Below are 18059 nucleotides of genomic sequence, written 5' to 3'. Positions count from 1 at the left end.
ATATCAGGTGAAGGTAGGATCGGATTATATTATTCTAGGCAATCAAAAAATTCGCAACAGATGCCCTCAAGTCTGAGTATGTTACTTAAATGGAGGTGGTACAGAATTGTACTGAAGTATGTGCCCATGGTTTTAGAGGATAAATTATGTATATTGGGAAGCAAATTAATTTCCGAACAGCAAACTGTTTAGTAAATGAAACTTGTGCGAGTTAAACAAAATTATACAATCCAAAAAGCTGAACGATTGAAGAGAAACTATTACGCGACTGATATGGTTTACGAGCTGCCGGGCTGGTTTGTCCTGATCTCCATGTTGGGCCTTGATGTGACTCCACTAATCAGATTACAATTGGCTTCAAGCTATTATCCAAGTTCACACAGTCCTCTCAGCTAGTCAGAGCAGAACATAGCCAGAAATAGATGTGAAAAGGCTCCTTTTACCTCATGGGATGCTGTGCAGGGTTTGAGCATTCCAGTGTGCACACCATGTACAACAGGCAACCAACCATAATTCTGACTCATGTGGTTCTTGCAGTAACATGATCACAGAGCCTGTGCCCAGTAGGCAGTCAGTTAAGCTAATTATAGTGTTGTAATAGCAAAAGATGGACAGATAAGAGAAGTGTAAGTTTGCACAGGTGCAATGATAATGCATAACTCACGCTGAGGGGACATATGATTGTTTGCTTTGCATAATCTCTTCGACAATGGCAGTACCAGGCACTGCTGGTGTGTTCCACCAATGCAAGAAAAACATCCTACACTTTTCATAAGACATATGGAAAAAATGTTCTGAAGATGGAGATTAAAGGCGAGGGGTGCGGGGTGCGGGGGAATAAGAACATAAAGCAGTAGAAACAGATAGAAAACCAAATACGTTTGGAGAACTTCTAATGTAGGAACTCATAGACATGGACATGGCACCAGCAGTGAAAAGGACTGGGGGAAGGGAGGAGATTTGTACAGGTGTCTGGGGGTTAATGGGGAGAAAGCAGGAGAATGGGGTTGAGAGGGAAAGATAGATCAGCCACAATTGAAAGGCAGAGTAGGCCCAGAATTGGCCCATAAAGGCAGAATTATGGGCCAATTGGCCTAATTCTGCTCCTATAACTTAAGAACTTATGAGATGGGGTGCAAACACAAATTTCTAGAGCCAGAGGAACAGTCAGAAATTGGAAGAAAGGTTCAATTGGATTGGGAAGACAAAAAAGCAGGAGAAACTGGTGAGGCAGCATCTATTGAGTGAAGGAATAGGCGACGTTTCGGGTCGAGACTCTTCTTCAGACTGATGTTGGGGGGGTGCCGGAAAGAAAGGAGGAGGCGGAGACAGTAGGCTGTGGGAGAGCTGGGGAGGGGAAGGAGGGAGAAAGCAAGCACTACCTGAAATTGGAGAAGTCGATGTTCATACCGCTGGGGTGTAAACTACCCAAGCGAAACATGAGGTGCTGTTCCTCCAATTTGCGGTGGGACACTCTGGTCATGGAGGAGGCCCAGGACAGAAAGGTCAGATTTGGAATGGGATGGGGAGTTAAAGCATTGAGCTACCGGGAGATCAGGTTGGTTATCGTAAACTGAGCGGAGGTGTTGGGCGAAGCGATCGCCAAGCCTGCGCTTGGTCTCACCGATGTAGTGCAGTTGACACCTGGAACAGAGGATCCAATAGATGAGGTTGGAGGAGGTGCAGGTGAACCTCTGCCTCACATGGAAATACTGCTTGGGTCCTTGAATGGAGTCGAGGGGGGAGGTAAAGCGACAAGTGTAGCATTTCCTGCGGTTGCAAGGGAAAGTACCAGGGGAGGGGGTGGTTTGGGTGGGAAGGGACAAATTGACCAGGGAGTTATGGAGGGAACTGTGCGGAAAGCAGAAAGGGGAGGAGATGGGAAGATATGGCCAGTGGTGGGATCCCGTTGGAGGTGGCAAAAATGTTGGAGGATTATCTGTTGTATGCGATGGCTGGTAGGGTGGAAGGCGAGGACAAGGGGGACTCTGTCCTTGTTATGGGTCAGGGGATGGGGAGTGAGAGCGGTGCTGCAGGTTATAGAGGTGACTCTGGTGAGAGCATAATCTATAGTAGAAGAGGGGAACCCCCGTTCCCTAATGAATGAGGACATCTCCAATGCCCTGGCTTGGAACACCTCATCCTGGGTGCAGATGCGGCGTAGACGGAGGAATTGAGAGTAGTGGATAGAGTCCTTACAGGAATCAGGGTGGGTAGAAATGTAGTCCAGATAGTCAATGGAGTCAATGGAGTCATTAGGTTTGTAGAAGATGTCGGTCAGTCTGTCACCTGCGACGGAGATGGTGAGGATGGTGATGATCAGCCATGATCACATTGAATGGCGGTGCTGGCTCGAAGGATCAAATGGCCTACTCCTGCACCTATTGTCTATTGTCTAGAAACGGTAGCGAGATGTTGGAAATGGTCCAGGTGAATTTGGAGGAAATGGGAGTAGTCAATGGAAAAGTTGTTGAGGGTAAGGACCAGCTCCGCTAGGTGGAAGAGTGTGTTAGTAGACGGGGATTGATTGGTTCTGCAGTCGAGGAAGAACTGGAGGGCTTTTAGACCCTCCTGATGGGGGATGGAGGTGTAGAGTGACTGGACATCCATAGTGAAGATGAGGGAGTGGGGGCCTAGAAAACGGAAGTCATGGAGGAGACGAAGAGGGTGTGAGGTGTCTTGGACATAGGTAGGGAGGGATTTGACCAGGGGGGGATATGATGGAGTCGAGATATATGAAGATAAGTTCGGTGGGACAAGAACAAGCAGAAACAATGGGTCTGCCAGGACAGTCAGGTTTGTGGATTTTGGGGAGAAGATTAAAATCGGGCCATGTGGGGCTGGGGTACGATGAGGTTGGAAGCTTGGGAGGGCAGGGAGCTGGGAGCGATGAAGCCAGTGATGGTGCTTCATCGCTTCCGGATTGGGAACATCGGATTTGGTTGGGAAAGATATGGAATGACTTATACAGAATGAAAGAACACTGGTCGTGGCAGGTCAACAAAGAATAGTATGGGGGAGGCTTGGCTTGGCTTGGTCTGGGTTAGGATGCAGCACTTTTTCAAAATAATGCTAATGGCTGGCGAAAGATGGAATACCAGCCCTGATGTCTTGGAACATTCAGGGGACTACCAATTCTGGATAAGTTGATGGGTTGGACGAGATGGTGGTGCATGGTTTATAACCCAACATTTTCGATCTGCATTACTGAAGTCACATTGGGATGAAAGGTGTGGTGCACAATAAAAGAAAGCACATGTGGTTGAAATAGGTATGTTCACCCCAAGATAATGGTAGGATGGGATCGATGGTTAAGGAATTCTGTCGATGGGCCATAGACAGTATCCAAGTAAAGTTATAGCAGCAAGTGGCAGAGCTCTTAAAACATACTCTGCCATTGGACAAAGGAAAGACACAAAATGCTGGAGTAACTCAGTGGGTCAGGCAGCATCTCTGGAGAAAAGGGATAGGTGACGTTTCGGGTCGAGACCCTTCTTCAGACTGAGAGTCAGGGGAAAGGGAAACTAGAGGTGTGAAAAGGCTCAGAGCCGCAACCGATGACCAAGGGAAGGTGTAGGTCGCCAAGATGCCAGCTGATCTTCGTCCTCAGCACCTTTCCCCAAACCCATGATCTCTCCATTGATTCCAAAGATTTGTCTATCCCAGCATTGAATATATTTCACCGAAGAGTATACACAGCCTACTTGAGGTCGGTGGGTTGGAAAATTTCAAAAATGCTCATTTTGTAAAATATTCCACCTGACCTCAGTCCTGTAGATTTGACAACTTATCCTGAGATTGCCTCACCTACCCTGGACTCTCTGGTCAAAGAAACAAAACTCTCAACACATCCCCCGTCAAGCTTTTCCAGAAAGTTACACTTCAGTGACATACTCCTCATTCTTGTCAACACGATAAAATTTAGGCCCACCCTACCTAATGTTTACCTCAAGGATAGTGTTCTTATCCCTGCAATCTATTCAATAAACCTTAACTGCACAGCATCAATAGCAAATATATTATTCTGCAGATACAGAGACCAGAACAGCACATATTATTCCAGGCATGGTCTTACTAAGATCATCCACAGTTGTAGTAACACATTATTATGTATAAGCCTCTGGTTTGCCAATATCTAAAGTGAGGACCTCAACAGTTTACCCCAGAAAAGCAAAGAACAGGGCTATAAAGCTCTGTGAATAAAATGCAGAGAGCATCTTTAATCTTTTCATGACAAGTTTCTGTGATCCTTATGCACAAAGGAATACATCTAATATTTTGTTTGAACCTAGGAACATGAGCACCATCAAAACACCTCCACTGCTGGTTTAGGGTGCAGTCAAACCCAGCTTCCACTGATGGACGAGTTACTCCGTCATTTTGTGTCTATTTCCACCGATGGAAGCACTATAAAGCCCATTTGCAGATGACACTGCATTGATGGCCCATTGAGCTGCTGACTGGCCAGAGTATCAGCAACAACAATTCAAAGCAATGGATGAAGTGACCACGCACAAGTCCTCATGCACGCTCCTATTCTTACATTCTGTGGTGAAGTCACTGCGAACCTAGCTAAAGATGAGAACCAACAGGGAGACTCACAGATGAATGGCTTGACGCTGCTGTGGATGTGCTTGTGCTGCTTGAGACCCGAGGAAGTGGCAAATGTCTTTCCACATTCAGGGCAGGCGTGGGCCCGAGCACCGACATGCTGTGAGCGAATGTGTCTCTGCAGATTGCTGGGGTCTGTAAAAACCTGCTGGGAAATAGCAAAGAAATCTGATGCAGGGAGATGAAATATGGATATCAAGGTACAATCTTTCAACCAAATGCATAGGCCAGTTTTTATAAAGAGTACTGTATCTTACCTTTACCTTGACTTAAGCTTCAACCTGTATTTAGTTTTCCTGTCTATTGTTTGACATATACGATGGCTCCAAGAGTGTTTTTCACTGAAGCGCATATCATGTAATCTCAGGTTTTATCTCAAGTAATCAATAAAGGAATCCAATTCAAACTATAAAGGCTAGCTTTGAAAATATCTCAATTTTATACACTGTAACTCCCAGTCCATCTTTGTCTGAGGGTCGGTACCACACTTAAGGACGTTAAGCTACAAGCAATGAGTCTATGATTTTATACCGTTGGTCACTGTCTCCTTCTGGGAGAACATAAAGTTTAATCTTACAATGTCTTCTTTGATCCAAAGGCCCCTGCAACTAATGAAGTTGGCAGGGTCTGGGAATCTCATACTTTGAGTCCCAATTTGCCCATGTTCAGTCCTTCCTCCTCAACAGCAGAAGTATAAGCACCGAGTGGCCCAAACAGTCTAGCTCAGCTCATTGAAAAAAAATCCTGGTACTTAAAAGAAATAGTGTGTATTTCAAAAGAAAACCAACCAATACAGGCATTATACACACTTGGACAGTCATTGTGGAATTGGTGATGGTTTAGTTTAGTTTATTGTCACCTGTACTGAGGTACAGTGAAAAGCTTTTGTTGCATGCTAACCAGTCAAAGGAAAGACAATACATGATTACTGTCGAGTCATCCACAGTATACAGATACATGATAAAGGGAATAATGTTTAGTGCAAGGTAAAGTCCAGCAAAGTCCGATTAAAGATCGTCCGATGATCTCCAATGAGGTAGATGATAGTTCATGACTGCTCTCTAAAGCAGTGGCAAAGAGGTAGAGTTGCTGCCTTCCAGCGCTTGCAGCGCCAGAGACCCTGGTTCGATCCCAACTACGGGGGCTATCTGTATGGAGTTTGTACGTTCTCCCTATGACCGCAAGGGTTTTCTCTGAGATCTTCAGGCTCCTCCCACACTCCAAAGAAGTACAGGTTTGTTGATTAATGGGCTGGTATAAGTGTAAATTGTCCCGAGTGTATGTAGGATAGTGTCAATGTTAGGGGATTGCGGATTGGTGGGCCGAAGGGCCTTTTTCTGCACTGTATCTCCAAACTAAACTTAACTAATTGTTGGCAGTCAGTAGCCAAGCAATCTCTCATTCTGTGGACCTCAATGAAAATAAACACTAGAAAAAAGATGTAATGTGCTGAGTTTATGTACTTGTGATGCTGCTAAAGCACGACTTTTCATTGTAGCTGGACCTCACTAGAATTGTCCGCATTGACTTGAGTTGACTCCCTGATTTACACTCACTAAAGGTAAACTACTCCTTGGTTGACTTGGTATTGAAAGCTATCTTTTAGCAAAAAAATCTAATCTTCATTTTAGAGTCTAGACAAAGTGTGCTGAATTCAGGGAAGAATATATTTTATACTTTCATCAGTTTACAAAACAATATAATTAACATTATAAATGGATTCTGAAAAGTCATACTTTTAATAATGTTAAAGTCCTCCTTGCCTTGCCTGGTTACAATTGAAAATAAAAGGAATTGGAACTCTTCACCATACCTTGGAGCAGTTTTCACATTCATAGTGCTTGCCACTGTCGTGGGACATCTGGTGACGAATAAGGTTCGACTTCCAGTTGAAGGCTTTGGGGCATTGGTCACACTTGTATTCTCTCTCCTCTGTGTGTGTCAGCAGGTGGCTGTCCAGGCTGCTGGGTCAGTAAGAGAGAGCGCATTATTCCCATTCTCTCCTGTCATGACAGTCTTGGCCTTACTTGGACACACGAAGCCTCATATGGGACCCTACAAGACTTTGAGCTCATCATCATTCCCAGTCTAAAGCGAGTGTGGCATCCCCAACAAAATGGCCGAGGCTCTATTGCTTTCTTTGAATAATGTTTTATTTCGCCAATTCTTCAACATTGTTGGTTCATATTAAGCCTTTGGCCCAAATCACCCTGGCTGCTTCTCCCACACTGCAAAACCATCCATTCCTAATGCACGATGTTATGAGTGTAGGAAGGTATGTTACTGTGGAGAGATGATTGCCAAGCTGATCTTATCCAACCCGATAATATAACCGAATACCTCCTGGCGGCAGTTACTAATGAAAGTTAAGGGTAGATCCTGGCTAATCCAAAGTAATGTCACTGAAACAGCTCAGCACTTTTTATTTCTGATCAATATATTTATTTTGATAGAGCAACAGCAATCTACATCTGCATGTTGGTGGATTAAACACAAGAGTGACTCAAATCAGAGTGAAGGCAAAACCACCACCGGAAATTAATAAAATCTACTTTCTATTGTCTAAGACTAAAGAAAGAACATCTACAATTGGATTTTGAAGCACCTGGCTTTTGGGAGCAGAAAAGAAAGAAATGTAATTCACACAAAGGGTAGTGGTATATATGGATCAAGCTGCCGGAAGAGGTAGTTAAGGCTGGGACCATCACAGAGTTTAAGAAGCAATTGGGCAGGTACTGTACATGGATGGGACGGGTTTCAAGGGATGCAAGCCAAATGCAGGCAGATAGCACTATTGTAGATGGGACATGTTGGTCAGTGGGTCAAGGGGCCTATTTCAAAACTGAATGATTCATTCTCACAATGTTAACTCTCCTAAAAATACTAGCACGAGGTAGAATTGCCCCTCGGACCAGACCCCACCTGCCTCCAATCTCTCAGCAGGGACTGATCCTGCTCATACTTATTGACTGACAAGTTAAAACGTGAAACAACTAACTTCACATTCCTCCAGCTCAAAGTTTGCAGGCAGAATAGAAAATGGATTGTTTTGGCTCAGGGGCAGTAGTGAAAAAGCTCAAAAGGTAAATAAGGAAAGACCAGGTCTGGATTTAATGTCAAGCAGTCAGCAACACTGAACTTGTTGTCAGAATTAGTGGCAACATTGCAGAACAGAAAACTTGCTCCACACATTTTACCAGCAATCGATGATGTGATTGACAAAAAACATACTTCAAAGTCATAAAATGATTAATATTAATAATGCTACAAATATTAATGAATAAAACACCAATTTCACTGGTGATATTTAAAGTTGACAATTTATCTATTTTCAACGGACTATTGCCCTTTCATCTTGTTTGTTTGACCGGCATATGGGATAATCCCAAAGTACAGCATTTGTTTTAAGGATAAAAATTCCAGCGCTCTTTTCTTTCCTGCACATTTTACTCGTAACACCTGCAACAAGATAGGTCTTTGCGGCTTTTCTTTTGTCAAACATTGTGGAGAGACAATCACATTTGTTCAGGTCATCTGGGGGACAGAGCTTAGTTACAGGATTGCGTTGAGGCAAGCAACATTTCCCCATTGGCATCAGGAAGTGCAGCACATCGATCCAGGCGACAGAGTTTGTACCTTCTCCCCGTGATTTTTCTCTGAGATCTTCGTTTTCCTCCCACACTCCAAAGATATACAGGATTGTAGGGAATTGGCGCGGGTATAAATGTAAATTGTCCCTAGTGTGTGTAGGATAGTGTTAGTGTGTGGGGATCGCTGGTCAGCGTGGACTTGAGACAAAGAGCCTGTTTCCGTGCTGTATCTCTGAACTAAACTAAACCGAACCTGCATTGAACTGCTACACTCACCTCTGAGCATCTGGGTAGACTCCTTCACACTCCTTACACTCGTGAAGTTCATCTTCCCCATTCAGTTTTGGTTTGAAGTCTTCGTCTACCATGGAGAATGCGGTGGGGGAACCGCTGCAGGTAAACTTCTGGTGGTCCAGCAGCTCTGCTTTGCACTCGAAGAGCTTATTGCACTCATCACAGCGATATTCATGCTCCTCTGCAGCAAGGAAACAGCCCTTCATAATCTTGTAACCAGATTCAACTGAACTTTAAGACTTAATAATGCCAATTAATTATTATCAGTGCTAAATGTGTTAAAGTCCACTTTGCTGTCAGGAGAGCCAATTAATGACACCACATGACACCGATTTTATATGGCATTAGTCAATAATCAGTTACAGATGGCCTTTGAATAATAATGGATATCAGAATGGCACAGTTCATGGTTTACCCAACCATCCCAGGTTTCCCAAGTTCACTTCATTGTCAAAGGCAACCATTGGTTGTTTTACTTTCACACATCAAAGTCGTGAGCAGTAAATGATGAATACTTTCAATTTAACAGGTTCTTTATCGTGATTCTAATATTGAGCCCAGTATAAAATTAATAAACAATTTTGGGATGGATTGGTCTATAATCAAGGCAGTCCTTTAACATGCTTCCCTTAGTGCTTACATATAGTTTGAACTGACTTTTGTCAAATTGGCCAACAACACAAAAAACAGCCACAAGGTAGACATGTTCAGTGTGGGAAGAAATATTGACATGCTCTATGGGACCCGTATTCATGTGCTTGTACCACAGGCAGCGGAAACACATCAAAGTGCCCCACAGGGCTGCTGAATGCATTAACACACCCAAGAGAACCAGTGAAGGCTTACTGTGTCTCATCTATACCCTTCATTGCTCTCCAACCATAAATTTTCAGGTAAATCTATCACATATTAAATAAGATGGATTCTCTTGGTAATGCCTTCATCTTCTCCCCAGATGTTAATCTCAAGTTAGCATTGGTGCATTCAATGACCCAACTCAAGCCATTTCTTTAACATCTGCACGCTCGTTCCTTAAATCTTGGAAGCTACAGAAGCACTGGATGGATTTGCCAGCCCAGCCCCTGCACTGTAAAGTAGAATTCTCCGCTGGAAATGACAGGCTTTCTTTACAATTTAAATTCGTTTTTCTTTGACCCTCGCATTCCCATTGACAAGAGGACTAAAATTAAAAGAAGAAAAAGCCATACAGCCCCTTGATCCTGCTCCGTCATTCAGTAAGATGGCACGGCAAACACAGTGGCGCAGCAGTAGAGTTGCTGCCTTACAGTGCCAGAGACCCGGGTTCGATCCTGACTATAGGGGCTTGTCTCTACGGAGTTTGTACGTTCTCCCCGTGACCTGTGTGGGTTTTCTCCAAGATCTCTGGTTTCCTCCCAAACTCCAAAGATGTACAGGTTTGTAGGTGAATTGGCCTGGTATCATTGTAAAGTGTTTCTTGTGTGTGTAGAGTGGTGTTAGTGTGCGGGGATCGCTGGTCGGCATGGACTCGTGGGCCTGTTTCCATGCTGTATCTCTAAATTGAAAGACCATGGCTGATCATTCACCGTATCCATTTTTCCACCTTTGAACCTAATTTCCTTCAATTCTGTTAGCATTCATCAATTTCAATGTGGCGTGTGCTCAATCCCAGAACATCCACAGCATTGGTGGTAGAGAATTCCAAGGATTTATCACCTTGCATAAGGAAAATTGTCCTTAACTCATAACTCATTACTAAATAGTCAACTCCTTATTCTGAAATGTGCTTTATTTATATATGCCTGGTTTAGGCATCTAGGGAAGAGAGCCAATTATGCTGAGCAATGTCCCAGCAAACTGTGCCACCCATCCATTGCCTTTCTGTGATCAATTACTCACATTTTCTTTGTCAAGACATGATTTTAAACAGATTTGGAGGTGACATACTGTAAGTAGTTACGAATATGTGTATTTTATTGCAGGGATTTTTTTGTTTTTGTTCTTTCATGGTCAACTTGCTTTTTCTTTCAAAGTGAAGTTCCAAAGACATTTTCTTACACAATAAGAAATTAATTTGACCCACTTCAAGAAACAAGCACATCTAATAAGAAAACATAGACTTCATAAGGTAACAATGGGAAGGAAGTCAATTTATTACACACAGCTACTTACAAAACAGCCACTCACTGCCAGGATCAATGGCTCATGGCCCTTAATATCTCCAAGAATGTTTCTTATGAAGAAGAGAATAGACCAACTGAGTGCATTGTTGTCAGCAATGTATTCAAACTGCCAAATGCTTGATAATTAATCTTCAGTTTACATCCATGGTGTACAGGGTATTTAAAATGCAACTTCAGGCTCAAGAGTCATATTTTAAACCAACCGCATGCAACATCAAAAGGGACAAGCATTCCTGGCTACTGGGAGAACAAAGAAGGAAAGTGGCTACAACTGGCAACACCACCACCATTTTTCCACACAACCAGGATCACACTACTGAGGACAACATGTTCTGCTATAGCTGTGTCAAGACCTCACATTCCTGCATCAATACGGATGAGTAAGTCTCAACTCCAAGACAGAGCCTCCCCTCCCTTTCACCAATTCAAACACCTCCATATCACTAGGTCTTCTTTGTATCACATCGCAGCTTCGGACTGCAGTAAACAGTATGATTCTGCTCACAAGGTATATATTACTAGTACTGATACAAAGCATACAGAATACGAAGTTAATGCTGGAAAAGTATCTAAAACCCATTAAAACAATAGACATCAACAAAGCAGCGTTTCACTTCAGTGTAGTTCAACCTTCTCTGAACAAGAATTGAAGATAAAGCATTATTAAAAGCTTTATTTGAACTTTCCAATATAGAAACCAGAGCCATATGGAAGCCATTTGCTCCAAATTCATGGTGGCCACAATGTTTCTGCAATCAGGGAAACTTGTCACCTTTACCTTGGTCTAAGGTCATGAAATTAGCATGTTTTGTAAACTACTTCCACATTTTTTTAACAGTACAATGAGAACTCTTCTCAATGACCAGCATCTCAAACCAAGACGGGGGGGGGGGGGGGGGGGGGGGGGGGAGGGATGGGGGATGGGGGGGGAGGGATGGGGGGATGGGGGGTTGGGGGGGGGGGATGGGGGGAGAATAACATGAACAAGTCAGGAGACAGACTTCGGCCCCACAGAGTATAGCTGCACTGGCTAATAATGCCACAATTACTCACCGTGTATCTCTGGAGCCATTATTTCTGGTGGGTAGCCTCCACTCTTCATTAACACCAAGAGCTCCTCCCCTGGGCTAACGTCTCGGATAATTCTGTAAAAAATCTGAATAACAGAAAAGACAGGTTGCACTAAGTATAATGAGAAAATAATGATGTGACCGGCTGGAGGGGAGAGTGACGCACGTCAGCCATGGCTCTGGCCGTGTACTCACCGCCTTTACCCAGCCTGGCTACGGGAGCTGGTCACTCAGAGACAAAGTCCCCTCGAGGCCCCTACCCTGCGCATCAACCCTCCCCCTCCGATTTCCAATTCTGTAGATATCACGGTCATAGTTTTAATTTTATGGGAGGTCAGAGTTGCATCTGGGCAGCAAGTTGAAAATCCATCCTACAATACTTCACGTCACAACCAAAAACAATTCAGAATAGCGCAATGTCAACGTGCTCTTGGTTTATGTGGATAGAGCGGGATTGCTGAGCTGGCAATGGGATCAGTGATGCATACATTCAGAGAGATGTGTTCTCTGCAGTGTGGAATCAGCACCATCTCCTCAACTAACACCATACAGCTGTCTTATGCAATGAGACCCTTTGTAAATTAAATATACACAGAACAGAACAGAACATAACACAATCTCATGCAATAGAAGCAGTTACAATTACAACTTTCATGAGACATTTGGACAGATATATGAATAGGAAGCATTTAGATGTATATGGGCCAAATGCAGCAATATGGAGCTAGCCTAGAATGCCAACTTGGTTGACATGGACAAGGTGGGCCGAAGGGCCTGTTTCCTTGCTGCATAATTCTATGACTCTATTAGTTAGAGGGTATTATAAGAGGATTTGCTGTTCTGAAAGAACGGGATGGAAGATGGAAATGGATAGTTTTGTTCATCAGTGCAAGATTCCTGTGAGAAATGGATAAACATTGTCACTTGGAAAGCTGTGAGGTTCTGGAATTAATTTACAGGGTTAATAGTCAGGCCACAAACTGTATCATGATCAGATAGGGTGGGTGGATGCAGGAAAATAAGTTGAAGGACCTGGAACAAGGTGTGTAGGTGCGATTAGAACTGTTTGCTCACAATGACATGGTCTGGTTAATACAAGTGGCAAGTTTGCATGCTGTGTACTGCAATATGACTGAAATATCACTAAAAGTAAATTATTATTTGGCAGGCATCAGACTTTTGACATATTATAGATTACTACAGTGAAGGTTGGCTTTGTTCCTCAGTCAGTTTAAATACCACACCTGGACGCCAGTCCTTTGCCAGAGTCCTGATCTACCTGATCATACAGGGCCTGAGACATACTTTAATTCCCAGACAGACCCAAGAGCCCATTGGAAAAGTAAAAGGCTACAGTGCAGCATTTCTTATGTTGACTTGTGAGAGAGGGGCAGGGTTGGGACTTCCCAAGTCAGAGGTTGCTGTGCACTGGAGTATGTTAATGACTGGAGTGGGTACACATCCTGCATGGGATATCCAGCCAGAAACATGTATTTGTAAATGCTTCAAACAAGGATCAAGATATGAAGGTGTAATTCCCCTCTTCCATGTAGCATGAAGGTGAGGTGTGAGGGCAGGCTGTTTTATCCCAATGTCTTATCATTGGATGTATATTGATTGAATAATAGGACATGGAAGCAGGCCCTATGGCCCACCAACTCCATACTGGCCATTATTCAGTTTAGTTTATTGTCACGTGTACCGAGGTACAGTGAAAAGCTTTTCTTGCATGCTAACCAGCCAGCAGAAAGACAATGCATGATTACAATCGATCCATTTACATTGTATAGATACATGATAAGGGAATAACGTTTAGATAAGGGAATAACATTTATGTCACTCATGGTTATGTACGCACTCGTTCTATGTTATCTCACATTCACATCCACTTCCTACACACAAGGGGCAATTTACAGAGGCCAATTAACCTACAAACCCACATGTCTGTGGGATGTGGGAGGAAACTGGAGCACCCAGAGGAAACCCACATGGTCACGGGTAGAACATGCAAACTACACACAGAGGTCAGGATCGAACCACAGTCTCTGGTGCAGTGAGGCAGCAGTTCTACCAGATGTCCCACTGTGCCGCCCCTCCAGATATTCCTGACATGTTAGCTGCTCTGGGCTATACGGTAAACGGTCTCTGCTCCCTGCAACCCATTACCTCCCTACACCACCGATGCAGTTCACACACCACAGTTCCTAATACCTTCTCCCTAAACAATAGAGTTCATAAGCCGTCGTGTTCAAGAAGGAACTGCAGATGCTGGAAAATCGAAGGTACACAAAAATGCTGGAGAAACTCAGCGGGTGCAGCAGCATCTATAGAGCGAAGGAAATAGGTAACGATTCGGGCTGAAACCCTTCTTCAGACGCTGTGTTGGGATCATTTAGTCCCGTGCCTGCAGTTCATTCCCAGTTAAGATAACGAAGGATTTCAGCCCAAAATTTTCACCCAACTTTTATTTAAGTGACTGGGCCAGCTTCGAGTGTCTAATATAACAAGTCTAATAAACCTTATTCTACTCATTTTGTTCTTAAGTGTGTAACAGTGAAGCTGCTTGTATCAAATGTGTTGTGATATAAATAATAAAAAAAGTAGAAAATATATTTCTGCAAGCAAAGCACAAATCTGAGGCAATCTAAGTATTTTACTAGCAAGGACATCACTGCACTGCAAACCTGACACACTCTGGAACTACTGACTGGTGGCAATTTGCATTCTTAATGGATTATATTCAGCAAGGAGTTACCAGCCTCACGTCAATTTACTTACTGGATTTAACAAATAAACACATGGTCAGAAATAGCAGCAGTGACATGATTATATCACTGCTCTATGATGTGTTAATTTCCGCATAGCATCGACCAACTCTCCCCCTCACCAAGCCCCAACCCTTGATTAAATTAGAAACTTTGAATTAAAATTGAGAATAGCAGTGCCAAATTTAGTTTCCGGCACAAACCTGTGCCATGCAGGAGAGGGAAGAGCTTTGGACTGGCATTTGATGAGAGACTGTTCAAAGAAGTGACCTAGTCTGGCTGTTTTTCATTTAACAGGAACTTTATCAGTTGTTCCATCTCAGAATCCTGTCATTATGGCAGCAGTGAAAGATCGAAGTTTGTGCGTTTTACCACTAGGTGGCTCCTTACACCCAGGGATTTCTCCGCTGTGCCGGGAGACTTAAAAAAAACAAGAGCTATAGAACTTTTGAAACTGTTTACGTTTAAGTTGAGGTTTATTATTGCCACGCACACCGAGGTACAGTGTAAAGCTTAGTTTTGCCTCAGATCGCATAATACCATTCATAAATACAGTCAAGTCAAACTCAAGTACAATCGGTATAAAGATTTAAAAGAGTAGTGCAATTGTAGCAGATGATAGTAAGAACTCCTCTGGGACCAGCACACTCTGGCTCCATCTTGCAAGTTCTGAGCTCCCATCCTTAAGTAAAAAAAGATACAATTGGGTTTATTTACAGTTTTGAGAAGAACTAAGAAGTCATCCTTTCTTTCCCCACCTACACCACTATGGAAAACCAGTTCCAACAAAACTGAGAGAACTGGGCTTCCATTTAATAAGAGCTCAATAGACTCCATTGTCTAGCTAGAACACTCTCTAAATCTGGTCTCTTTATCAGGTCACTTAAAGCTTTCCCTATCCAACATTGTGCGAATGCTTAAACAAACTTTTACTATAAATTTTCAGCAGACCTGGAGGCAAAACCAAAAATTAATTTTTGCTCAGAAAAAACCCAAATCAAATCTCAGAAGGTTCAGCTTATTCTGCGGATGCGTCAAAAGTCATTGTCGGTACAATTTTCCAAGCTGTTCTATTGATAAATAAATAATATATTTTAAATGGACACATAAGACTGCAGATGCTGGAGTCTTGAGCAAAAAAAACCAAAGTGTTGGAGGAACTCTGCAGGTCAGGCAGCATCTGTAGAAGGAATTAGATAGACAATATTTTGGGTTGGGAATCTTCTTAAAACTGCTTGGAGTAGGTGGGAGATCGCTGGGAAAGACAGGTGATGTGGGGAAAAGCCTGGCAAGTGTTGGGTGGATACAGGTGAGAGGGGTTTCATTGGCAGATGGGTGAAGTAAATGTCCAAGCCTAGAGGTCAAAAGGAGCCAAAGGTGTGTCAGATAAGGAGAGAAGAGGAAGAGTGAAGTGTGAATCCAGAGGGAGAAATATGGGGGGGGAAGGAACTGTAGATGCTGGTTTAGACCAACGATACAATTGGGGGAATACGGGACTCAGGGATGGAAGATGATCGTGCAGAGGTGGGGAAAGGTGCAGGGTAATGTGGTGGGTGGGAGATGGTGGTAACAATATGAGTGCACTGCAAGGTCGGGGGGTAGGGAAGAGGATGCTGTTCTTCCAGCTTATGTATGGCCTCACTCCAGCAATGGGGGAGGCCAAGGACAGAAAGATCGGCGAGATGGTCGTCCAGTCTATGCTTGGTGTCACGGATGTAAAGGAAGCCACACACGGAGCACTCAATGCAAGAGATGAGGTTGGAAGAAGTGCATATGAACCTCTGACAAAGTGCCTGGGGAGGGGGTGGGAATGAATGAGCGAATCAAGGAGTTGCTGAGAGAGTGGTTTCTATGAAAAGTGGAAAGGGGTGGGAATGGGAAGATGTGACCAGTGGTGGGGTCACATTGTAGGTGCAGAAATGTTGTAGAATGATGTGATGGGTGCAGAGGCTGGTGGGGCGGTGGGCAGGTACCAAAGGAACTCTGCCTTCGTTCTATTTGAGGGAAGGAAGAACAAGAGCAAAACTGCAAGACACGAGAAATGGGATAAGGATCCATCCACAACAGCAGGGGGGAAACCATGCTTACTGAAGGAAGGGGACTTGTCGGATGCCCTCGAATGGAAAGGCTCATCTTGGGAGCAGATGGAGTAGCCAGAGAAATAGCATCCTTGCAAGAAGCAATGTGGGAGGAGGTGCAGTCAAGGTAGCTGTGGGTGTCAGTGCATTTGTAATAGACGTCCGTCGATTGTCTGCCCCCCTGTGATAAAGGCAGAGAGAAGAGAGGTGTCAGATATAGTTCAAATGAATTTGAGGGCAGGGTGGAAAAGGACAGCTTCCTCTACATTTTCCGTCTTTGTCTTGTGCCAAGGTAGGAGATGTTAGACTGCGCAATGTGAAGTGAAAATAGGAGGAGGCAAAGACAAAGGTCTCCGTAATGGAGCGCCATAACCTGACAATGGAAGGGATCCTCCAGCCCTCTGGAAGTTTTGAAATAAATGGCACAGCAGAGTAATGACAATGTTACCAGACCTGTGTGTGTGTGAGAGGTCGGGAGTAATTGTGTAGGAAACAAGAGTTGATCTCCCACCTCGCCAGTTTGAGAATTCAAATATAATTGAATAAAACCTGGAAATTAAAAGCTGCTAACAGTAGAAGTGGTGATGAAGTTGTCAGATTATAATAGCATGTAGATAGACACAAAGTGGTGGAGTAACTCAGTGGGTCAGGTGGCATCTCTGGAGAAATAGGACTTTTCGGGTCGGGACCCTTCTTCTGACCCAATTTTATCCTACATATAATAAAATGTGATCATGTACAGTCTTTCTGCTGGCTGGATAGCATGCAACAAAAAAAGCTTTTCACTGTACCCTGTACATATTGATACATGTGTCAATAAATTTAACTAAGCTAAAAAATACCATCCCAGGTAGAAACTTTCTGTCCTGACTTCGTCCAGTCTTTATGCAATTCTAGTCATACTATGGAAGTGACGTTTGCCTGCCCTTTGAGCAGCCTTGTAAACTACCCAACTGCATCAGGGATGGGCAATAAATACCAACGCTGGCAGTGATGTAGATATCTCCGTAATGAGTTTTTTTAAATCTTCCCACACCCAAATTAATGAGATAAGTTCTAATTGGTTTGTAACCTACACAGTTGGGAATGTCAGTGACCAACTCTATTAATAGTCGCAGTTTAACTCACATGTGCTGACAGAGGTAATGAATAATTACAGACCTTTCAACTTTCCAGGAAGTTAACTGGGATAATACGAACGGAAGTTGAGGACTATTGCTTCTAATGAGTACTAACGGGGTCAGTTCAGTCACAGAGTGCAGAAGCGTTACTCAGCTAATGCCATGTCGAGGCAACCACACATCTTCATTCACGTAGATAGTAACTGCGACCAGAATGCGTTCACTCATTCCACTTCTCACACACACCTCTCACAACTGCTAACGAACCCAGTAATACTGGACCCTTCATTAAAGTGTGGGAAGGAACTGCAGATGCTGGTTTAAACCGAACATATTCACAAAATGCTGGAGTAACTCAGCGGGACAGG

At 43.6% G+C, this 18059-nt stretch overlaps 1 protein-coding gene across 20 annotated transcripts in view; it reads right to left on the bottom strand.

The window, feature by feature from the left end:
- Positions 1-18059, bottom strand: part of mecom (MDS1 and EVI1 complex locus) — a 712647-nt gene that overhangs the window by 71661 nt on the left and 622927 nt on the right. For 11 of the 20 annotated variants that reach the window (XM_033031997.1, XM_033031998.1, XM_033031999.1 and 8 more), the window contains 4 exons: positions 11711-11813; positions 8478-8676; positions 6425-6575; positions 4603-4759 (listed from right to left, as the gene is read on the bottom strand). In XM_033031997.1, the coding sequence (XP_032887888.1) occupies positions 4603-4759; positions 6425-6575; positions 8478-8676; positions 11711-11813 (610 nt within the window). The remainder of the gene's footprint in view (positions 1-4602; positions 4760-6424; positions 6576-8477; positions 8677-11710; positions 11814-18059) is intronic. The other 9 variants (XM_033031993.1, XM_033032007.1, XM_033032002.1 and 6 more) reach the window with 3 other exon arrangements.

Source organism: Amblyraja radiata, chromosome 13, assembly GCF_010909765.2.
Source record: "Amblyraja radiata isolate CabotCenter1 chromosome 13, sAmbRad1.1.pri, whole genome shotgun sequence".
Classification (NCBI taxonomy): domain Eukaryota; kingdom Metazoa; phylum Chordata; class Chondrichthyes; order Rajiformes; family Rajidae; genus Amblyraja; species Amblyraja radiata.
The sequence above is the reverse complement of the archived record's forward strand: the minus strand, read 5'-3'. Positions and strand labels throughout refer to the sequence as shown.